General features: G+C 41.1%; 1 protein-coding gene across 1 annotated transcript; it reads right to left on the bottom strand.

Annotated features, from left to right (window-relative positions):
• Positions 1-12,907: 12,907 nt before the first annotated feature.
• On the bottom strand, positions 12,908-22,892 carry adad2 (adenosine deaminase domain containing 2). Its single transcript, XM_069722093.1, has 10 exons — positions 22,765-22,892; positions 20,830-20,974; positions 20,112-20,250; positions 19,496-19,624; positions 17,984-18,134; positions 17,572-17,742; positions 16,899-17,113; positions 15,288-15,516; positions 13,289-13,421; positions 12,908-13,146 (listed from the first exon to the last, which is right to left on the bottom strand). Exons 1-10 carry the CDS (start codon positions 22,890-22,892, stop codon positions 13,036-13,038), a joined length of 1,551 nt encoding a protein of 516 aa, XP_069578194.1. The 3' UTR covers positions 12,908-13,035.
• Positions 22,893-25,305: the final 2,413 nt, after the last annotated feature.

Raw genomic sequence — 25,305 nt, 5'->3', positions numbered from 1 at the left:
AGGATTCATTCTATACAGGCTGGTCACTGCGGGGCACGCTCACCACTACGGCACAGGCACAAAAAATAAATAAATTGGGATCATTATTAGTAATCTACCTATTTTGGATGTAGAAAATAATTATACAAACGTTGCACAAACACGCAGACAGGTCCTAAAAGTTCCTCAGTATTAACTTACAAAACCCAAGTGATGGAAATAATATTACACTGGCATAAACTTCCTGCGAGGCTGTGCTTAGCTAGTCTGAGTAGGGCCGTGTGATAAATTGATATCTTATCCCGTTATGATACGAGACTGGACGTCATCTTACATATTGCGTGTCGGAATATTAGGATATGGCGTGAATGTTGTCGTTTTCTGGTTTTAAAGGCCGCTTTACATTAAAGCGGTGTCACTTTCTGAACTCGTTGGACTGTTGTAGCTTTTCTACTATTTGCCTTTAGCCGCTCAGTCTACATTACTGATCACTATTTATCAAAAATCTCACTATAGAAATATTTCATGAAAGCACATCTCGACACTATTGTTGCAATATATTGGTCAAAAATATTGTGACATTCAATTTTGTCCATATCGCAGAGCTCTAAGATAATGTTGGCCTTCGCCCCATCTTAGGATAGCACGCTAGCATTTGCGAATTGGTACAAAAAAAGTTAGTTGATATATATATATTTACAAGACCAACACTGTCATTCGTGATGCCGCACAGCTAGCAAAATAAAATACACACAAAATACTTTCTTATATTTACTGGCTAAATCAGGTGATTGTTTCATGTATTTAGCTGCGGTCAACATCAATTTAAAGCATCAATAACTTTAGGTCTACCTGAGAATTGATTACATCCGTTGGTCTATACTGTGTGTGTGTGTGTCCAGGACTTTGTTTGTTGATTCAGTGTTGCAATACTCACCGATGGCTGTGCTGTAAAACTATTAATCAGGAGCTCAATGTCACTAATGATTGGACTTTAACGATAGGCGATCCCCAGAATCAACAGTCTCGCAGCTGCGTAAGGACTCGCGTGTCTAAAATCCATCTTCATCATCATTTTCCGCTTTTAAAAACATAGCTGGATGCCTTTTTTTTTTTTTTTTGTGCCAAAGTCAAGAGTGTAGAAAGCAAAAAGTTGACAGAAGTTGAAATTGGAGCTATAGCAATAAGAAAGGGAGTTAGCAGATTTTTAGAAATATACAAATAGGATGACGAAAGCAACCTTTTTTTTAAAAAAATATCCTGTTTTAAAGGAAACATTTTTAAGCTTATCTCATTGTCCACCACCTGTTTTTCTGACAGCAAACTCGGTACCTACTGGATGTCTCCAGACTTGAACGACTGCCCTCTAGCGGTGGAAACTATTCCTGATCTGGACCATGTCGAAGTCACTGCTGGTCTGTTACACGCTTTTTCTGTCCGACAGTCCCCGATGGTTTAGCTTTCCACTTTTAAAATTCATTATTGAACACATTATTTCACAAATTTAAAATCCCTGCAACAACAGATTGATGACATGCATTATTTCACCGGTTGTATTATTTATCTCCAGATAATGCTCTGGATGTGCTGGAGATGATTAAAGATTTACTGAGAAATCACTCCACACTCAACTACCAGGAGCTGGCCACAGTCCTCAACAAGCTGAAGGACGTCGTTGACGTCAGTGTGGTCAGGCCAAACCTGGGCCAAGCTCTCATTAACATCATTTCAGAAATACTGGAAACTGACAGCGACCTGGTGCCTTTTACTAACACGTAAGGAGGGAAAACTGAATTAAAAAAAAAAATCCAAATTGAGGCTCGACTAATCCGACATCAGTGTACTAAGCCCTTCTCTGTCTTCCTCTACAGCATACTAAATATTACAGAGGCCGTGGGAGACAGGATGGTGGACTACGAGGGCTCGTTCACCCTGGTTGCTCCGGTTGTTGCTATTTCAGTGCTGGATGTAGTTCCTGGACAGTTTGGCAGTTTAACTTTTGGTGTGTCGTCTGATTGGACAGGAACAAAACCTGAGGTTGGTAAAAAAAAAAAAAAAAAAAAAAAAGTCTTTAATCTGTCGGCTAACGTTTGGACGTCAATAGAGCAGGAGAAAACATCACTTTTGACTCACTTCCTTCCACTAAATGGGGTAAAACACATCAGAGAAGACAAACTAAGAAGGGACATAAGAATACAGTATAGTGAAGACCATATCTTTGGGCTGCAAAAACATTTATTTATTTAATTTTTTGATTAATGTGCTAACTGTTTTTTTTTTTTTTAATTGATTGATTGTTGGTTTTTAAAATTGTGAAAAAAAATTAATGAATTAATTCCAAAAATTTTTACATTCTCATTCTTGAGTCTGCACTGAATCTCAAAAATGACTTTAACCGTTGCTGTTAACTAAAAGATGCTGTCCGAGTCTGAACTAAAGAAACGTGTCTTTATGTTGCAGATTTTTATCAACAGGCATCCCTTCAACAGTACAGTGGCTTTCATCTCCCTGCCGTCGGCCCTGCAGCACAGCTTCCCAAAACAAGACCTGAACCAGAACCCAGCAAGAGTCCAGTTTCAGTTCTACGGCATCCCGATGCTCTTCAAGGTTCTAGTTCATTTGAATTTATTCAGTTTTATTCATTCTTAACGCAGCATGTTACGTTAAAAAGCACAAAAAAACCACCAAAAAAAAACAAGCACTGGTTTTTAAACACTTTGGTGCAAATATACTTATCTCGGATACCCATCAGTGAAATAACTTCTTCATATTTATTTTGTTATTATTTTCAGAGCAGCCCAAAGGAACAGACCCTCAACACCTTTGTGGTGTCAGCCAATGTGATCAACGCCAGCTCTCCCATCAAAGACCTCATTGAAGACGTCCAAGTCACGCTCCGCCATCTTATACCCAATACGGTAGGAGAGGCTTTCCTTTAACGAAACACTGCTGCCAATATAATGAATAAATGAGTGCAATTCCTTTTCCTCTCTGTTAAAGCTTTACAAGGAGGTGCAGTGTGTGTACTGGAACTTCAATAAAAACAGTAGGTCCTGATTAAAGTCGCCACTCTTCCAGTGTTACAAATGCTGGATGAACTGTGTGATATTGAGTGTCAGTGTTCCCTTTCAGATGGACACGGAGGCTGGGATGATTACGGCTGCCGAAAGTACAACAGCAGCCCAGACTACACAACGTGTCTGTGTGATCATCTCACACACTTCGGAGTCCTTCTGGTACGAACCGTTTATTACAAGACTTGCAGTTTCCGGGTAAGCACCCTCCGGCTGAAGAGGAACATTTTAAAGTTTAGGTAATGGTAGTGATGCTGGTAGTAGCGTTACAGATGGTAGTGGTAATAGCATATCGGTTGTAGACAGGGGAGGATGGTTCAACTGAGATTTAACCAGCAGAGGGCACTCAAAGAACAATTTATAAAGATTACCTGCAGCCAAGCAAAGTTTGACACATTCATTGTTTCTGAGGAGCCTAAGAATTTTTTTTTAAAAACATGCTTCCTGTTTTCTCATTTAAAAACAATTGAAGTCCTTTAAAAAAAAAAAAAAAAAAAAAAAAAAAAAAAAGATCAGTGCACCACATTACATATATCTGAACTTCAATGGTCTGGGTAGAAATATTTTCCAAAATTTTCTTTAAAAGGGCCGTAAATCTAAATATTACTGAAACTAACCCTTAATATAACTTTAATCGGTCGAGGCAGATGGCCGCCCGCCTCCGAGTCTGGTTCTGTTGGAGGTTTCTTCCTCTTTTCTGTTCTTCCCACTGTCGCCAGTGCTTGCTTACATGGGAGTTGTCGACCTTGCTGTCTTACGTGCCCTACGATGACTTCTGTAGTGATTTGGCGCAATATAAATACAACTGAATTGAATATATAGTACAGCATATAGTGCAAATAATGTATAGTATAAAGTAAGGTTTGCAATTTCGTAATTTGTTTGGCTGTCACCAAATCTCACGCAAAGACACAAATCAACTGCTCATTAATGCATCTTTCAACACATTCCTTACCGCGATCGTGGCTTCAAAAGCCGTACATTTTTACCAATCGACCACAAATGTACACTTTCTGTTTTAAAAAAAACAACTAAAAATGTCCTTGAAAAACTCTAAACAATAATACATGGTGGATTTATTGGGGTCTTTCAACAGCAGACTTGTTGCTGTAGCGAGTATTTATGGAAGCAGGACGGTGTGTGTGTGTGTGTGTGTGTGTGTGTGTGTGTGTGTGTGTGTGTGGGATTGACTCCCAAGTAAATTACAGGTCCTGTGTTTGTGTTAATCAACGAGCGTGTCACCCAGTGCTCCACTGTGGCTCATTGATGAGGTTTTAATAGTTGTGAGACAACAGCAGAGCTGTGCAGCACAAAGGATTATAATATATGCAGGCAATACCTTGTTAGCGGCATTAATTCATTGCTGGTTTTGTGTTTTCATTGGTTTTGATGATGATAGAAAAAATATACAGTAGCCCAGTAATTTGAGTGTTCCACTCGACGAGTTAGAAAGGCGCAGGTCTTCATGCCAGTTTGTTTGGCAGTACAAACAGGAGCCCGTTAAGGGCTTTTAGAGACAAACAAATACAGATACTCTCCTGCTAAGTGTGTGTTTGTGTGTAGGATGTCTCCAGGACTCAGTTGGACCCGGCTAATGAGCAGATCCTGGCCATTATCACCTATGCTGGCTGTGGAGTCTCATCACTGTTCTTGGGAATCACTGTTCTCACCTACACGGCTTTCGAGTAAGACTCCAACCAGAGTTGTTATCATATGATTGTTTTCTGCTTTTTTAATACACTGACTGTGTTTCCATGCAGCCTGGTTCATTTGTCTGTCTGACTACAGCCCTGTCAACTACAATTCAGATACATTTGAAAACTATCCCTGTATTTTGAGGCACACAATCATTTTCACATCTATATTATTTACACTGAAATGCCAATGACACATTCATGTAACGATTCGTATCACTATTAAATGTTTCTCTGTACGTGTATCTACATTTAGTGATTTATTTATGCACATGAACATTTCCCATAATGGTACAATTTTATTTTCTCCTATTCAGTGTTAAATCTTGTGCTCTCTGTGTCTTACCGTAAATGCTTTACTTCCATGTCCGACGTAGAAAGCTCCGTCGAGACTACCCCTCTCAGATCCTCATCAACCTCTCTCTGGCCCTGCTGGGTTTGAACCTAGTGTTCCTGGTCAACTCCTGGCTGTCCTCCTGGGCCGTGTACGGACTCTGTGTGGCCGTGGCGTCCACGCTGCACTACTTCCTCCTGGCGTCATTCACCTGGATGGGATTAGAGGCCGTTAACATGTACTTCGCCCTCGTCAAAGTATTCAACGTCTACGTGCCCTCATACATCCTCAAGTTCTGTGCTCTGGGATGGGGTGAGTCATGTCTTTGCTTGACTGACTAACAGTGAGCGGCTATAAACACTTCAAAACAGAATGCGGAGACATGACCAACTCACAAAAGCCTTAAAGCTAACCGAGTATCGTCGTCATTATTTCTGAGGCTATGAAACGTGCTGTAGAAACATTTGAACTCTTCCTCCAGGTCTTCCTCTGGTGATCTGCATCCTGGTGCTCATCGTGAACAGAGAGGCGTACGGCAGTCACCTTTACACAGATCCTCAGTCTACTTTAGAGCCATTGGACAACTCGGACAACTTGTGAGTTCTGGCTTCCTCCCATATTCATTTTCTATGATGCATCTTTGAAACAAAAGTGCGCTAATCAGTGAGACTGAAAAATTCTATATGGACTGGCTGCGATAAAACTATACTCACGACTTGGTGTCATTGATGATTTGGAGGTTTAATGCAACATTAAGCATTCAAACACAATTCAAAACTACATGCAACATGTGCTTTGCTGCTTTGTACTTGTCTACAACTGCTATTCTGTGGTCCTTTCATGAGTTTATTTTTCTCAAGCATCTTGTCACTGATAGTTAAACATCTACAAACAATTAACCCCCTACGCAGTACAGTACAGGGCCTGATATACAGCATAGCAACATTTATATCATGTTTTAATATGTTTTCTACCTTTATATCAATCCGGTCAATATTTCCAAGAGATTAAGTACATTTATAATCAAGCTGATGTCAGTGTCATACTGAAAGTCTTGTGACATGGTGTCAACATTTTTATTGGCTTCTCAAGTTTTGTATGAATGTATTTGCAAAAAAGTCATTCATTCACAAATGGGTGACTGTGCAAATAAACCATACTCCATTTAAATGTTTCACACTGCAACTCCCTCTCACCGTGGCACAAACTGTGTAAGTGCAGGAAAACCACCACTGACCACAATATCTCCCCCTCTCTTCCGACAAATTTAATTTATGCATCGCTGTCCTCCCCTACCGCCCGACATCTTTTTTTTTCTTTTTTTTTTTTAATGCTTTTTCTGCTCCCTCAGCTGTTGGCTCCAGGACGATGTGACATTTTATGTGTCCGTGGTTGCCTATGCTGGACTGGTGCTTCTCGTCAACATTGGGGTAAATAATTTGAACATTTCATTTAAGTTCAAATGACTAAAACAAGGCTCATGTCCACTTTTTACTTGGTAACGTATCACAGTGGTCTCCTCTTTAGCTTTTAGCTGTCTATCTATATTTTCCTGCATACATCCTTTCCGTTCTCCTGTAGTTACTCTCAGCCTTCGTTTTAATCTCCTCTTAGGTTTTTGTGGTGGTTTTGATCCAGATTCGCCGAATGCGAGTCAACAGCCCGGCAGGAACCCGGAGCGGACTCATGCACGACCTGAAGGGAGTTGCCAGTCTCACTCTGTTACTCGGACTGACATGGGCCGTTGGGTTCTTTACCTGGGGACCAGCCAGAACAGTTCTGCTGTATCTGTTCTCTGGACTCAACAGCCTGCAAGGTTGTTGTTTCCTTTTTATTACAGGGAGAGTTGCTGAAAGGTGGATAATGTCCAGCATGTCTTTAAACGCAAACATCAAGAGAACATGCAAACCTTTTGCAGTCAGCAACCTTTTTGTGCTTTCAGTTTTCTCTGAGGTACTGAAATCATGAGCGCCTTTTAGTTTTTAAAGATGGGTTTTAGTATCTAACCACCATGTAACCATTTGCCCGCTATTTGTGACGTTTGAGCAGCTGTATTAATACTTGGTTCACCTACTATCACCATCGCCTCTGCTAAACTTCTTAAGTTTTTCGTGGCTGATTTAAACAGCAATGACTTAAAGCTCTCTGGAGTAAAGTTTTGCTTTTAACGCTTACTTATTTTTGAATAATATATACAGTGAACCCTCGTTTTTCGCGGGGGTTACGTTCCAAATAGAAACCGTGATAGGCCTTAGTTTTATTTTTTTTACAATTATTATACAACTCCATAATACAGGGGTATTAATGAAGCTAATATTTTTGAAAAAAATGTCCCCTTGGGGATTAATAAAGTAACTACCTACCTACCTACCTACCTACCTAATGATAAAACGTGAACATGCAGATACTCATGAACAGTTTATGAGGGTTTGTTTAGACGGACTTGGAACTGTGAGGAAGCCTAAATTGCTAATAGAAATGTTGTAATGATAATATAATGATAACCAGTCCTGTCTTAAACCTCATACTTCAAAAAAAAAAAAAAAATCTCGTATGAAACCCATTGTGTGTGTTGCTTTGTTTTATTTATTCAGTGAAGATCTCCAAACCAGTCATGCAGTTTATGTCCCACTTCACGATTGCAGTTCAAAAGAGACCCAGAAAAAGAAGGAGAAATCAAACGGCTAAATGATGCAACTCTTTCACAACTGTTTTACCTCAGCTGGCCTTCGTCTTCACACTTTCTCTGTATCTCAAAGTGACGCAACCACCAGTGTTTACTTCTGGCAATGAAATGCCGAGCTCAAGTGCAAATTAAAAATATCTGCTGAGGGAACAAAGAGCCACAAACCAAGATCCAATCTAGTCGCCCAAAAGCTCATGACCTTGTCTCTCTTTCCTCTTTATTCCAGGACTTTTTATCTTCCTCTTCCACTGTCTAATGAAGGAGAATGTCAGGAAACAATGGCGGATTCACCTCTGCTTTGGACCGTTTCGACTTGAGGAGCACTCTGGTAAGACAGTCACGCAATGCAATGACGTGAACTCGTCACGTCAATCAACCTACTTTTATGGAAACCATTTGTGAGGATTTTAAATTTGTAAAGAAATAACCATATAGTAATTGATACTAAGCAAAGACCTGTGATGACCTTTTACATACTTACTATGGAAGCAATGACAAAAGTACAACTTTGGGCTTATTTTGTATTACTTGCGTCTGCCACTGTCGTCCAGAGTGGAGCAACTCGGCATCCGTTGGAGTCGTGACCAAACCCAGAGCAAATCCTCCTGGGCCGTCGATACCATCGGTCCGCTCGGTCAAGTCCAGCTCCACAGACAGCACATCAGCTTCCTCCGACTCCAGTCACAGAGACTCATCCTGCAAGAGGCCAAACCTGGGTGAGAAAAGACAGCAAGTCCAAAGCAGCAAATATCCTAACAAATTAATAACTATGCGGGGGCCATTTTAGTGTACTAAGAAGGCAAAAACATGAGGATGAACAAATGATTATCTTAGAATGAAAGCAGAACAAAATTGTTAAATGTGTGCGGGAAATAAAAAGGTTTTGACTTCAATTATAATCCATGATGAAGATGAAACACGTTAATGAATTCTTAATCCAAATCTATTGTAAGACATTTAAGGTTGCCATTAAAAGTTCCAAATCATCTTGTTTAGATTCAGCCTCCTTCACAGGAAATGATGATCACAGATTTAGTCAGACATCACAGTCCCTCGGCTGCCAGAATAACAGTGAAGGTCACTGCTTACATTAATGAGACTGCGCTGACGTTAAATAATTACAAGGCTTTGTAATTAAGCTGGTTTAAACACAACTGAAAATATATGATTGTTACTCCTTAAAAGGTTTCCTTCGCCATCTGACAGCTTAATTTAAGTTTAACCCCGAAATCCCTGGCACAACGTCCCGATCCACGTCGAGAAATGATCAGTTCTTCACACCTCTAAATTGCTCACAGATGTTTAATTATCTTGCAGGCCTTTTAGTGGATTCCATGGCTCTTCCTCATGCCCAGAGAAGCCCCTCGGGTACAGGAGCTCTGCCTTCCTACAGGGCAACGAACCCCACACCCGGATGGAGGAATCACCTGCCGAACCAGCTAGAACAATGATGAAACCGACACATATATATACACTTGCATACACACGCGTAGAAATGCTAATTCCAAAATCAATGATGAAAAGCTTGAAATCTGAGGCAGCAGCCTACACATGCTGTACGTCAATACGAGACACAGAGATGTGTAATCAGTGCCGTGCGGAGACAAATTTAACTGCAAGGCACCACTGTATTCCAGCTTCATTAGATCATTTTTTTCCCCATGCAGTTCTATTGTTGCTTTTGTTTTTGCTAAATATTGTAAAAGAGCCTGTAATTATGAAGACATGAGCAGTTGCATCAGTACCAAGGAGGAGTTGGTTGCCAAGCAACTGGTGAGTGGAGCCATGGTGACAATGAACCGTGGTACCACACAGTTAGTGTGAAAAAAAAAAAAAAAAAATTTTAAATTTAAGATGACAAAAGTCTCCCTGTGCTCCTTCTTTACCTCATTTAAGTCAGAACATGTGTTATCCAGGCAAAATCAAAAAATTCTTCAACCATTGCTTAATTTAATTTTAACCTTTGTTGTGAACAACAGTCATTTCTTCAATTGAGGCCGTCACTGCTGCTCACTTTATAGATTCCACACATATTTTGAAAATAGTGCAGTCTAAATATGGTTCTAGTATTTTATCCCCGGTGGATTGAACGGGCGTACCTAATAAAATGGCCCAAGAGCGTACATTTTGTATACACCACTGGCTCTGATTGGGGCCGGTCTGTAGCGTCATAGAAACGTAACCGCAATCTATGCTGTATTCATTGTTCCCATAATGGCTGACCGATGTTTGGGGATATTTTTTGCTGTTGCCTTTACTGTATATTATCTGTTGGACATTAACATCTGCACAACGTAAAGCAAACCTTCACAAGAGGAACAAGAAAGCTACAATGTATGCCATGTTTCACAAAACGATTAGGTTTCAGAACGATAGAGGTGTTAACGTAATTACAAAAGTTTTAAAAAATATATTATTGATGCCATTGCAGCCACTAAAGTGAAGGTTGTCTCTGGTAAGCAAAGAAGAAATGCCATGCCGGTCAGAATAGAGAAAAGAGAGTGTCGAAAAGCTGAGCGCAGGTGGCGAAAAACAAATCTCCAGGTTCACTGTGACATCTATAAAGTAAATGAGAAATGCAGGGCAGTCTCTTCTTCTCCGACATCATTGCCAAAAACAATAACAATACACACGCCTTATTTGCTACCGTCGACAGGCTAACGAACCCTCTAGTGTCAGTAGCTGCTGAGCTCCAGTCCACCTGGGCGTGCAATCAATTTGCCTTTTTTTTTACTGACAAAATACAGAAAATTAGACGAGCAGTAAGTGCCTCCACACCAACCACAGGATATGTGTTGTCCCCGTCTCTAAATAATATCCACTCAAATATCATGGAACAATTTCATTCAATCAACCATGGAAGTCTGGAAGACATTATACAACATCTGAAGTCCTCCTCCTGCAGCTTGGATATTATACCAACACCCTTTTTCAAAAATATTTCAAACTGCATGACCACTGATCTTTTACAAATTGTAAACTCATCCCTTCTCTCTGGTATCTTTCCTCAGGCCCTAAAAACTGCAGTTATCAAACCACTTCTAAAGAAGGCTAATTTAGACTCCGCAATAATGAAAAATTACAGGCCATTATCAAACCTCCCATTTTTGAGTAAAATAATTGAAAAGGCGGTTTTTCAACAGCTGAATAACTTCTTGGCCGTAAATAAGTGTTTTGATGTCTACCAGTCAGGCTTTCGACAGCACCATAGTACTGAAACTGCTCTTAAGGTTTTCAATGACATCCACTTAAACACAGACAGTGGCAGAATTTCAGTCTTAGTATTATTGGGTCTCAGTGCTGCATTCGACACGTTCAACCAAGACATACTACTAGACAGACTAAAAATCTGGGTGGGACTCTCTGGCACAGCACTAAACTGGTTTGAATCCTACTTGAAGGACCGAGAATACTTTGTGTTTACAGCTAATTATACATCAGAGCGGACTAAAATGACGTGGTGTTCCCCAAGGTTCAATTCTGGGGCCTCTTCGGTTCAACATCTACATGCTTCCACTGGCTCAGACTATGGAAAACAACAAAGTGTGTTATCATAATTATGCAGACGACACAAAGATTTATATAACTAAATCACTAGGGAACTATAATCCCATGCAAAGGCTGTAAATGCATTGAACAAACCAACAACTGGATGTGCCAGAATTTTCTTTAAGTAAACAAAGATAAAACAGAAGTAATTGTTTTTGGTTCCAAGGAAGAACGATTGAAAGTCAGCGCTCGGCTTCAATCGCTGATGTTAAAAACCACAAACCGAGCCAGAAATCTAGGTGTCGTCACGGGCTCAGACCTCAATAACAGCCATGTTAAGACAATTACAAAAATCAGCCTACTATCACCTGAAGAATATATCAAGGATTAGAGGACTTATGTCTAAACAGGATTTGGAAAAAAAAAAACATGTCCACGCATTCATCTTCAGTAGACTAGTTCAGTAGTGTGTTTAAGGATCTCTGTAAAAAGTCAAGACAGCTGCAGCTCGACTCCCCACTAAGAGCAAGAAACTGGATCACATCACTCCAGTTCTGGAGGTTTTTACGCCGTCTTCCTGTCGAACAAAGAATCGACTTCAAAATCCTGCTGTTGGTCTAAAAAAAGATCTGAATTTTTTAGGGCCAAAATAAATTTCTGACCTGCTGCTACCTTATGAACCATCCCGACCCCTCTGGTCGTCTGGGACTGGTCTACTTTATGTTCCCAGAGTCGGAACTAAACATGGAGAGGCAGCGTTCTGTTTTTATGCTCCACATATCTGGAACAAAGTCCCAGAAACCTGCAGGTCTGCAGCAACTCTCAGCTCCTTTAAAATCAAAACTGAAGACTTTCCTGTTTGCTGCCTTTCACTGAACCAGATTTGAGGATGTCTTAAACTGCACTTTAATTTTGATCCTATTTTTTTTTTTTTTTTTTAGCTTGCTTAATGTTTTAATCACCGTTCTTAATTGTTTTGTTTTTTTAATGTTCTTTTCTTTTGCCTGATGTTTTGACGATTTTAATGGTTTTATGTGAAGCACTTTGAATTGCCTTGTTGTTGAAATGTGCTATACAAATAAACTTGCCTTGCCTAAATTATTTGGTAAATTTTAAAGCCATACTTTGTGGATTGCACAAGTTCCAGATCATCCAATAATCCAATAGCTTACTATCAGGCAAGATATTAGGTAAAATACATAAATCCTTAAAAAAGTGTTACAAAAATAATTTGTGGAGCAATATGGCAGCTGGGGTCATACATTTAAAACCAAACCAAAAAAGGGGCAACAAATACGACAGTATTGATGTCGAAACTTTGACCTCGGTACCATATTATGGTTCTTCATCTGCCGATATGACCTCGTGACCTTGAACACACCACACTGTTCTTGCTTTGAGAAGAACTATATAAAAAAAAAAAAAAAAAAAAAAAAAAAAAGGGAAAATCTTTGCATGTTTAAAATCACATGACAGTGAAATGAAAAATAATGACCTGTTCATATCGCCCTTCCTAAGCCTGGGTACATCATTTGGCTGGTACATCAAGACAAATCGCTTTGTCGACCGAGGGCTCATGCAACTCATTCAAACAGACTCCTTCAGTGTGGCGCATAACAGTAGGTTCCTGTTTATTTTCCTCAAACGCCTACACAAACTCCAACGTTACACATAAAACTGAACAAGGAACTACTGTTAAGAGGGATTAACAAAGTGCAAAGAAGAACATCAAATAAAATCTCAAGGGAAATGTAAAATAACTTTCAAGATGGCCAGCGTTCAAGCAGTAAAGCAGTCCACCAGGTTCTTTTCCTTCCAGAGACCCGCATGGCTGATCTGGAACCGCTTTCTGACCAGATCTTTGACTGTCTGGTAAACTTTGGCGTCCATCTACAAAACAATGAAGCATTCACAACATCATGAGACACATCTGTGATGCAAAACTGCGAAACACTCCAGCGGTTGCAGAATGCGCCGCACATAACATAGCCGCTGTCACGGTTCTCGGGTGGAGTGGTAGGAGGTCACGTACCTTGACACTGTGGTAGGTGGGAAGCTCCAGCAGATTGGTCTGCCCACCCAGATGTGCAACTCGCTGGAAATAACTGTAGAGGGCTCTCTTGCAAAGTCTGCTGGAGAAGCCAGGCCCACTAACATAGGGAGAGCTGTGAAACACCATGAATATGCCACCAATTAATCCATGTACGCATGTTTCCCTAGACATACAGATTGCCTTATATTTACTATATTATGTATTAGTGTATTCCAAATACTCCAATTTAGCCTGTAAAACCACTAATATATAATTTATTGGAAAGCGTTTTTATCTCATCATTTCCTGCCAAAGCCAAATGCTCGTGACCTCAAAGATCTGACACATTTATTGCATGTATTTTCAAGCCTCAATAATATTATTCCTAATATTCAAAAGACTTAAATCCGACAGTTTACATTTCATGTTGCTCAATGTCCATCCGTTTGTTGCCTTCTTAATTGAGATACACCTTTGGGCTGTCAGCAAATCCATCCGAGTCAGGAGTCCAGTGAACCTTTCTGTCTCCCACGTGCTATGATACAGACTTAGTGTGCAGTGACGGCAGCCAGCAGGTTAGAAAGCACCGGTCAGGGACTTCAGTGGATGATGTCCTCCTGACTTGTCCACTTGTAAGACCAAAAAAACGTGTAAGTGTAAAATGTGCTTTTATTGCAGCACAATGTTTAGTGACTAATACATGACATGTTGACCTCCCAAGATTATTTTTGGAGGGCACAGTCTCCGCTTCGGAGCTTCGCGGTGCTAAACAGATTTTTTTTAAATTTATTTATTTATTTTTTAAATGTATCGGGCCAGGCAATTCTTTCACGCGGCCGGAGCAGAGTGTGGTTGTGGGGTCTGGCTGAACAAGAGCAAGGCAGGGTTTCCCCACAGGCGGCGCTTACCGTTGCCAGCAACACGTTTCTTAGGGGGAACCCTGGGGAGCAGTTCACTGGAGTCTGTCCAGACCAAGTTTGGAGGAGGTATCGAGTGCGACAGCACTAATAGAAGCTGACACTGGCAGATGGCTGTTCAGGACGACTCGTATCAAACCCCTTTTAAAAAGGTCCGTTGCAAAACCGTCTACCGTCCGTGACATCCCTCATCCCACTCGAAAGTCCTTTTGTTTTGTGTTATTACTAACGCATTCTATGTATACCGGATCCCTGTTGTAAGAATTCAAGCAACGTGGGCGCAAGCTGAGGTTTTGAGGAAACAATGCATTTCTTCACCACTGAAAACACGAGCTAAAAGGAGCGAGGAGTAATTGGCATGCTACTTCTACATCTCTTAATTAAAGAAGTCTCGTGTGACACGAGCAGCATCGTTGTCTCCAGCCGCTTTCATTTCCACACTATAATTTGGGAGCATTTTCACAAGGTGTTTTGCGGTTTCTCATCTCTTGACCTCCGCCTGTACACAACAATGTCCTGTATTCCTGCCCTTAAATTTATTCTCTCCTTTTTTCTTTTTTTTTTTTTTTGGTGTGCGTCTATTTATAGTTTGTTTGCGCTACAGCGCTCGTCCTGACACTTGCACCCACGGTGTCGCAGAAACTAATAGTCCAAGCTGAGGGACGGCGGCTGAAATAGGCGGCAACGCGGCGAGCGGCAAACAGGATCTCAAATCTATTTTTGGGCTGTAATCTCCGCTCAAGGACAATACGGTCTCCGGTGAAAGCCACGTCTGTGTCACACTCTAGCTACTGGACATCAGCAGTAGTCTGCAGCTGCAAGGCCAAAAGATGGCAGGAGCCCCAGGCCACACGGAGGCTGTCAAACTAGCCAACTGCATTAGACCGTGCCAACAGTTCGACTCTTGTCTGCAGAAGTGGCTGCGGGAGTTTAAATGAGGTAAGCTGTGGTCAGGTCAAGACTCTCCGCGGGAGGACGTGACGTCACGCTGGTCGCACATTTGTGATGCAGGAACAAGTTACTGCACATTCCATTCTCCTCCCTCCGTGCAATTAGCAATTTCTCGCAATAAAGCGTCTCACCTGGAAATGGTGAAGCCCTTGCTACCGTCCACAACTTCGATGTCCGTGTCACCGAGGCACCAGTTGATGCTGAGATTGTTAGGCCGCCAGGAGCTCGCGACAGATCCTGCACAGTCGCTACTGACAACCAAGATGTCATGTTGCTTGTAGGACGGCAGCATGCCCTCCAACCCATCAGCCAGTCGCGCGTTGATGATATCAGACACTTGCTCGCTGTTATTCTTGCCTCCTAAAAAAAAAAAAAGAAAGAAGATGAATACAAATTTATACGCACAGTTTGAGGACAGGAAGCAGTGTAGCATTACGTAGCATAAAAAAACAAAACAAATTCCTCTTAAGGGCATATTCTTAATGCAACTAGTGCATCATCATAGACCCTTTAGCGATATGATCTTATAGAACATGATGCATTAGTGTAAATTAGTGTAAAGTACCCAACCGTATATAAAGCAGTTCAAATGAGCATAACCTTAAATAACTGCTGCAGTGAAATTCAAACTATAGCAGCATTATATTCATCGAAAAACATCCTATATTACATTAAAACATTGACAGAGAGCAGGTTCTGTATAAAGTGTACTTTTACTTTAGATCCTTGTAAAACACATTTGGCTCATAGCAGCTCCATACTTATATTTAAGAACATTAAATTGTCCTAACAATATTTTCACAGTGTGGTATTAGTACTTTCACTTCAGTCAAGGACTTAAATACTTCCATCAGTGTTCATGGCAGCGTTACAGATTTTACCACTTGGATGTAAAATAGCAGTCTTCACCGTGTTATCATAACACCACCTTGGGCTAATTTTAGTTGTGACGTCGAACTGAAATAATAATAAATTTAAAAAAAAAAAACCTTGAGCATTTTTCTGGAAACACGCCGACTCTGTTGCCGAATTAGATGAGAAAAGAGTTGATTCCACTCTCGTGTCTGTAGAGTCGGTGTGAAGCTACAGCTGTGTTTCCGACGGCTTCCTCGCACCTGGGTGTTTCCGGGCCGTGCAGGAGGCACATTAGCGTCCTCCTCAGTAGAGCCAGCTGAGCGCGCTAAAAGTCTTTCACTGACCGAGTTAACTTCCTGTTGGTTATTCGCACATATGAATGAGACCAAATTTAATAATCATGCAGCTCTTCCTAGTTTTCAAATGGTGCTCGATGGAACACAATTTGGCAGTCAAAAGTCGACGGGGAAAAGCGAAAGAAATCTGCTTTCGAGCACCTTCACAACTCACAGTATCTTGTTCATTTGCCCGAGCTTTACGCTGCAGAATAATGTGTATAAAACATATTTGTATAATCAACATTTCTGCAATTTTGAATGGAGGAGGAAGTCGTTTTAAAAGATTTCTTTAAGATGAACTCATTTTTTGAGGAAGAAAAATCATATCACACGCAAATCATAATTAAAGTATAGTGTTTTATATACATTTGAAAACATGTCTGGAGAGGTTCTTTCAATTAAGAGTGTAGAAATGACCCAAAGTCTTCTCGGGGAGTTATTCGCTGCCAGCTGTAGCTTCACATTTAGTACACGGATACAACTTAACTCTCAAGGCACCAAAGTAAATTTAAACACGCTTCCTAAAATGTAGTAACAGCTGCTCTTTACCTAGCACCATGCTGGTGATGTAGAGCGGCTGAATGAAGCGGCTCAGTAATGCACCCTGAACCCCGGTGACGGTCCAGCGACACAACTTGTCACTACCGGACATGCAGCAGACTTTGGCGCCCCAGACGCTCGGCTCGAGGCAGGCCGCGGGGACCAGCTGGTTTGTGGCGTGGTACTGCAGCTTCACGGCGCAGTATCTGTTCGTCAATGAGCCCCTAAACAGGAACAGCGATTACGTTGCATTTTTACTCCTTTCGATTCCATTCAACCCCCATCCTTCAACGAACACCGAGACGTATTCATAAATGAGTGCAATTGTTGTGTCGGTCCAGAAAAAGGTCAAACATAAGCTATTCAACCAACTGTGCTGACATTTTAGTTACAAAATACCTAAGTGCAGTGCTTTTCATAAAAAAAAAAAAAAAATATGAACTAAAATCATAATCCAATTTCCAGTTCTTATTTTAAGCAACAAATACCGACAGGTTAATAATAAGCTGCGTTTACAAGATTTGGGGGATGCCATGTTTCTCATGTCAAATAATAGGGGAATAAAATCCTCAATTTCAATTGCACCGAAGCCTTTTGCGTATGAACCACAAAAAAAAATGGCTTTGAAAAATATGTGTACTGACACAATCAAACGAAGGGGCTAATTAACAGACTGCTGTACTTGATGTGGAAGTTCTGAGCGGCTCCTTCGGGGCACTGATTGGTGAAGAGATGCAGGCTGATCTTGGGTTTGAGCTGAAGCTGGCGGCTGTCGGCACTGCTCTCAAATATACAGCTTTCCTTGGGCTTTGGATCGGCTTCAAAGAACAGCAAAAGCTGTTTGTACAGAAACCTGAACTCAAGCCAGAAAACACAATTCTTACTTTGCGCTACATCAGCACTTTCAATGAACTAGAAGCAGCAGCGGAAAGTGAGCGAGCCGATACAGGCTGCATGTCATGTTTTCAACCTGAATATTAAAAAAAAGGCAACATCTACATTTTTATCGGCGTTCAAATTTAAGATTTTGTAAATGTAGTCCTGGGCCCTTTCTCTTTCTAGCACTTTGGAAAGTCATACGGAGGAGTTTGTACCTTAGGAGAGCCCGTCTTGCGGTGATGATGGCATGGCAGTCATGGACCATCAACCCATTGTAGCAATGCCACTCGCTGCAGCTGGATTGGCCAGATCCCATCGCCACCACGCTGTAGTTTTCACACGGACGACCCTGTGTGTCCAACACTTCTGTGGGCAAATTAAACTACATTTCTTTCCAAAGCATCATTCACTTTAGCTTTAGTTAACAGCAGCCGGAAGACAGAGACATAATAAAATAAAGAAGGAAGTACCCGCTCTTCATTATGTCAAACCGTTTCAAGCAACATACTGCAAGTATATGTTACGTAGACAGAAATGTATTCAATTATCATTCACAATACTGTCCATTCAAAGTCAGCACTTTCCCTATAATGCTGCAGGAACCATACAACATACATTACTTAAGTTCCAAGTCTCACAGCAGAGCTGTGTGGGAGCCATTTTAACACGTGGTGCCCAAAATGTAGGGAGTCAAAAGTAATTGGACAGATACACGTGAAGTCAAACTAAATCATCACATTTAATACTTGGAGAAAAACCCCTTTGTAGCTAATAACTGGCTGAAGTCTTTGATCCACAGGCGTCAAAATCAGCAGATAATTTGATGCATCTGGCGGAATCTAAAGACACAGAATCTTCTTGATGATTTATACATTCATCCTGTTGCTTCTGTCGGGGTTTTTATTTTATTTGTACTTGGGGCATTGTTTTTTTTTTTTTTTTTTTTAAAGAGACACATTTTCATCTGCTTATTTTTGGATGTTTTTGTGAAGTGCTAACTGGCCGTTGTGTTTTTTAGGCTTATCAGACGATTCTTGTGCCGAATCGTTTGAGGTTCGGGTCATGAAGTCTCCTCTTGTCTGTTGACGAGGAAACGCGCTACGTCCTGGAGAGGCTTCTTGACTTGCGGAGTCATAAAGGGGTTTTTCTTCAAAATGATTTACTGGTGATCGACCAGAACTTTGCTCCTTGGCCAAAGAGGTCATTTTGTATTCATTAGCTTCCCTGTGCACCGGGAGTCTTTTGAATTAACTTGCTTTTGGCAAACCAACTGCCTTTAATATCACTCTGACGCTTTGCTTTGTGTGAGCATCATCGCTACATTCCTGGCCACCTCTCCACTCCTCAAAAAAGAAACGGTAGCCAGGTATCCAGTTGGTTTTGACCTCCTGCACTAATGTGTTAAAAAGGACTTCATCTCCCACATCATCTGTTGATGACTGCGCCATCAGCTGAAAATGGAAAATTGCAGCTGCCTTGCATGTGATTTCCGTCACATTGAGCATGCCCCTTTTTTTTTCATGCTTGGAAATCTTCATGTCAGCCATGTAACATGCTATTGCAATAATGACCTGTCATGCAGGCCCAGTTTATGAATTTATAGACACTTATATATTCTCCGTTCCCTTTAGCCGTGTTGAGATACAGGGAGAAAAAAAATAAGGAAAAATAAATAAATAAAAGGAAAATAAATATTTAATAAATATACAGTTTTAATGGCAGCTTACCTCTTATCAAGACAAATGATGCCATGTGGCTCTTAGAGTGGTAGAAATCTGGAAACATCTTCAGGAGCCTGTCAAACTTCTCACTGCTGATAGCTGCCATGTGATTCTTGTGCCAGTCAGTTCGCCAAGCTGGAAGATAAAAAAAAACCCCGTAAGATAGCTATATAATCAAGGAGACTATATTTTGGACATCCCCCTTTTTTTTTTTTTTTTTTTTAAAGCTCTTCTGAGCACCCTTCAAAATCCTTTCAAAAGACTTTGCCATGGCCATTTATGTATGCTACGCCTGCACTCAGTGTCAGTTGATTGCTTTTCATCATACACATATCAGAGAGCACTTTTCCTCTTTTATTTGTGGATTTTTACAGAAGGTTTGCATGGTTAAATGACAATGAAATAATAATAATTTAAAAAAATAAAAATCTAAAAGCCAGGAAAGCTAAGCAGTCTGGGAAAATTTGGGGACGATTAAACACCGCACAAATAGCAGCTTTCTAGACCGGCAACAGATTTCTGGTCTGATGCAGCTGTTCCACTGAACATTTTGAGCACTCAACATTCATGATGATTACAGCAACTGGCAGCCCCAATTAAATGTGTTACTTTTCTACGGCACCTTTAGTGTTTGTGCTCTCGTCTGGATCGTCAAAACCCTTGATCCGGTCCATTAGAAGCTCTTCATTTGAGAGTACACTGTCTGGAGGTGACATACCTTGGAGAGAGTGCACGGCTGTATCGCTATCCAAGTTGTCATCCTGAGAAACACAAAGTAATTTCAATAAAAAACAATGGCTGTGGTTTTCTCCTCTTTATCAACCTTGAACCAACTTCTCAAGAGGTAACCTAGGGAAGCCTGTTGTAAAGGAAAAAAAAAAAACCTGCAATGGGTGAGATAAAACACTGAGGATGTATTGCAGCTTTCGAGACAAGGTGGCTGCAGATGGATCTGAATCCCTCCACTTAGCTGTATCGTGGTATGAAGCACAGCTGTACCTGCCAGGTACGAGTGATGGGATTTGAAATAATATCAACATTGAGATTTCCCTTCGATGTCTGGTTCTCAAACATGGTTTAATACCATCATTAATTCATTCATCATTTGAATTTGTCTGTGAAGGACACCCTCCCCGTGAAACAGAAGGGAGAGGTACTTATAAGTTTTTGTCCCCCGAGGCAACAACCTGAGTGTGACGGACACTGTCACCATCTCATCTTTCCAGTTTCTTGTACGGGGTCTAAACAATAGCCTGACACATTTAACGTTCAGCCTTTGCTATGCAGCAGCAGCAGCCAAGTTTTTGGAAAACCTTGTATGACATCCTCCCATTATTTACCTTATTTTGCAACAGCATGTCACCAGAATCAAAATCCTCTTTGAACTTGGGGATGGACGCGCTCTCCTTTCTGGCTCCGTCATCTCCTTCAGAACGGAAGGCCTCTTGTACTCTTTCGTGGTCTCCAGCAACAGGTGCATCTTTCCTAAGAGGGTAACAAACGGAGAGCGCAAGAAAATAAGCAGCTGATCACTCAAAATGTCAGAATAGATTAAAAAAAAAAAAAAAAAAAAATGAACAAGTGAACATTTACACAACCAAAGATAACGCAACTGTCGCCAAGTAACTCGGTAACACTTCAAATTAAACACGGCCTCTTCGCCACCATCTTTGATCAACAGCAGTTCCAGTTCACACATTCGGGGTACGTTTTCATTCGGGGGGCGAAAAGCTTCTGAAAGAAAGGGTGGCAAGCAGGGACGAAGGGTTAAAGGGCAGTTCGCATTGTTTGAAGTTGAGTTGTACTGTAAGAGGTCTTTATCCATAGTCAGTATATCACTGCAGTCAATGAGGGGAAAAAACGTCACCAGTTTGGAAATGGCGGGCAGCTGAGGAATGTACTGCAGTGGACGAGGTCAACAACAAAACATATTTTACCCCCCACCCCCCTCAAAAAAAAAAATCAATATCAGTTCAAATGTACTTTGACTATTCTCACCGCTTTACCTTGCAGTCGGACAGCTCTTTCCGAAAAGGAGCACTTTGGCGTTTCGTTTCTGATCTGAACTAACGTGTTAAAACACCGCACACAATAACACCAAGAATCTAATCGAGAGAGGCACAGGAAGACCAGCTAATTTAATGTTCTGCAAGGTAACATTTTTGTCGTTTTTGAAAGGAGTCTGGTGGCTTTGAAAAGAGCCGAGATGACTGGAACGGTGCATTTTTACTATCCGACACCAAGGTACAGCAGTGAAAACGTCCTAAATATAGCAGACGCAGGTCTTTTTTTTTTTTTTTTTTTTTAAGGGGCTAAAATATGATTTGTTATTGACCCCATCCGTGGCAGTACATTACTTCGTTTTTGTTTTGGCACAGCGGTCTGCTTCTCCAAACTGGGGATGTGCCGACCCCCCCACCTACTGCAAGTAATACACCGCCTGTGGATAAGTGCTTCAAACAATCCGAACAGTCCCTTTAAGGCTGGAGAGTCAAGTTTGGGTGAAAGGCATCACTGCAAGGCTTACTAATGCTGAATAAACCATATTCTCCACCGGTGGAGGCATGAAGAGATAGAGCACAGTGCTTCATTTACATTTCAAGTATTCAGCTGAAAACTTACCAAAGATGTTTGTGAATATTTTGGTCTTTAATTAATGATGAACTTTTGATTGTCAATTTTATCCAAGACGGAGACTGTTTTAAAAAAAAAACAGTGAAAGAGAATAGCGAGGTTGGAAAGGTTCGGAGCCGATTCATATCAAGTACATGACAAGTCTCACAACCAAATGAGCTGCTGGCTTGTTCAGTGTCCTGAAACTATGGGTGCGCCCATTAATGAGCTTCAGTAAGCGTCCACGCCTAATGTGGACTGGACACAATAGTTAGCAAGCCACTACCCTGCCCGCTGTGAAACCTCAGAAAGAAAAAAGTCGCGACACAACAAAAGCCAAATTGCTGTTGACAAAGTAACAGTTACAGCTTGGATTTATTGACCTGGGCATTAGTGCGCACTCCCCTCGAGCCAAACAGAGAATTCGTTCCATCTGACCCGATGCAAAAGAGAGAAAAAGGGACACTGTGTTTAAAGAGTGTTTATGCACCCCGGTGGTGTGCTTCAAATTCAGAAAATCCAACTCCTGCCAATAATGAGGAGGGAAACAGGAACACATTAACAGGTGAAATCTCTCATCCACACAAATATGACAAAAAGCGATATGTGGTATGGTGTTTACAGCGGCGTTACCGTCTCAAAACCGCAACGTTTGTCATTACCTCAGCAAAGCAGCACCTCTACAAACCGTTGCACCATCTGTCAGGTTGACCTGAGGACGGTGGAGGAGAGGGCCCGGCTTGGCAGCACCTGTTCTCGGACCGCACTTGAACGCCTCTTGATCCGCCATGCTTTTCAAGTAACCTGTAGAGACATTTGGGGGGTCGCAAACTCATTATGCAGCGTTACCGGTGGTGAGAGTATCAGTTATTTGGATAATGTAATCATCTGCATAGCAAAGTTTGTTTACAGACATAAATTAAAATGTTTTATTTTCCGACTGCAGCAGGAAAAAAAAAACACTCAAATAACTCTTTTAATTATCTGAAACACATTGTTTTTGATAGAACTCAAAATTCCTCAACAGGCAATTAATTAATACCTTTCTGGAATTAGATCTACTATACTCATACTTATAAAGTACTTGATGCATAGTTTTTTTTGGTTTTTTTTTAACTGCATTTTTCATAATAAACTTGGAAGGAACAAGCTTCTCATAAATTTGACAGACTGCCACGTCAAGGCAGAACCAGACCTGCATATTGATGTTCATTTATGTTTAAAAAAAAATACAGAACCAGCAGTTGCAGATTATATCTACAAACAGAAAGTAACATTAACTCATGAGGTCAGTGACATTTAAATGGTCATTAGGGGCTTAAGAAGACGTCGTTAGGCAAGAAAATGGCCGAATAATTGCCGATGAAACAAAAGACTTTATTTACCTGCGGCCTTTCATTTGATGTCGGTTTCCACAATACTTAAACAGCCCGCAGGTTTGCAGCTTCCTGTGGTTACCCTCGTGTTACTGCACGTGGCTGCGAGCTTAAACAATTAGCCTCATTTCTTTCGTTTCACCGCTTCAAGCGTCTGAAGTCGCTTAAACTGCGCCAACGTGACGCGCCGACGCAAACGCTAACACGCCGCAGCTTCCCCGCCGGCGCAGGTGTTCAAGACGGCGCACTTTACAATCGTTTCACGGCGAATCTGTATCAGATTTAATACTTTTAACGTCTGAATGCATTTGTCTAAATGCCGTACCTTTAACTGGTTATGCGTCCCTCGGTCCCGGGAGACTGGAGGAAGACGCAGCCGTGACGAAAACAACCTGTGAAAGTTGAAAGCGACGACTTTGGAGGCAAAGGGGAAGCAGGAAGTGTGGTTTCGCCATAGGTCATTAAAAAAATATTTTTAAAAATAAATATATATATATATATATATATATATATACCCCAACATGTGAATTACACTACAGCCAAAAGTACATGTGGCATTTAAACGTAATGGTTGGCCATTAATGATCTGATTAATTCATCTTTTAATCGTTGTAGCTGTAAGTCACATTAATATTCAGCTCGAGCAACCATCTGGAAAGGATATTCGCAACATTTTGGATTTTTCTCCCATTCAATTCAATCACCAGATCAACAGTAAAGTCTGCACGGGTACTGGCGATGCCGAGTCTGTGTTACAGTTTGTTCTGAAGGTTTTGGACGTGGGGTTTGAGGAGAAGTTCTCTGTGCAGATCGATCCAGTTCAACCCCACCAAACTTGAGAAGACCATTTCTGAATGGACCTCGCTTTTTGTATGGGGTATTGTCTGGGTGAAATAGGATAGTGTCTTCCTGCTGTACATGCCAAGACATGGAGCCTCAGCCTTAACCATATAAAAAATTTAAAAAAAAAACTCCACAGACAAAAAATACACAAAATACTTGAGTGCACATGACTTTTGGAAATACAGTATCCTGTATGGAGCTGTAAGTCTTGTCGGTATTTTACTTATTCCCTTGCTGGTGTAAACACCAATATTATGGTGTCCACTTTACATGTCATACATGATCGTTTGTTAATGATATATGGTCATATAATGATGACTTCCCTGGTATGGTTGCAACTGAGACTTGAATTCAAAGTATACAAGGTGAAATACAAAATGTCCACTCTTGTCTCCTACAGAGGTGAGTAAATACAGTTTCAAATCTCTATATTTACACTGGAAAATCTGTGTCGATGTCGCCCTTTTCGGTGCACAGTTCGATTGAATGTGGGAGATGGGAGGAAATAAAAGAGCAGATCTGTCATGTTTTATATATAGACACGGTAAATAAGCAAATAGGTACAGAATGGTTTGGTGATTTCTATGAATTTTAAATCTTCAGCGCTGCTCACACACTGTACCCACTCATTCATACCACGACAAACAAATCTGCACACTGAAGCGCCCATGGTGAAATGGGGAAGTTAAAATTAGACCTCTCGCTCGCTCACACACACACACACACACACACACACACACACACACACACACACACACACACACACACACACACACACACACACACACACACACACACACACACACACACACTCACTTCTCTACGCCATCTAAGTGTGTGGCATTATCCACACAAGAGAAATGTTCCCCTGATCGTTGTGAAACTCAACACCGAACTCTATTTCTCGTCCCCTCCGCTGAAGAGAAAGTCTTCATATGTGTTCTGGGCCAAATGAGGCTTTCTGATGGGAGTGTGTGCGCGCCT

This window comes from Brachyistius frenatus, unplaced genomic scaffold (assembly GCF_029030835.1).
Source record: "Brachyistius frenatus isolate BFR_SWC_R1_liver_20210118 unplaced genomic scaffold, ASM2903083v1 Contig_5, whole genome shotgun sequence".
Classification (NCBI taxonomy): Eukaryota; Metazoa; Chordata; class Actinopteri; family Embiotocidae; genus Brachyistius; species Brachyistius frenatus.
This window is presented reverse-complemented; position numbering and strand designations above follow the sequence as displayed.

Coding starts and splice junctions, on each gene's coding strand:
- adad2 (XM_069722093.1), bottom strand. CDS start 22,892: ATGGCGGATCAAGAGGCGTTCAAGTGCGGTCCGAGAACAGGTGCTGCC. Junction 18,135..19,495: donor ATCATTTGTCTTGATAAGAG/GTAAGCTGCCAT, acceptor ATTTGCCCACAG/AAGTGTTGGACACACAGGGT. Junction 17,743..17,983: donor GCAAGACGGGCTCTCCTAAG/GTACAAACTCCT, acceptor GCTTGAGTTCAG/GTTTCTGTACAAACAGCTTT.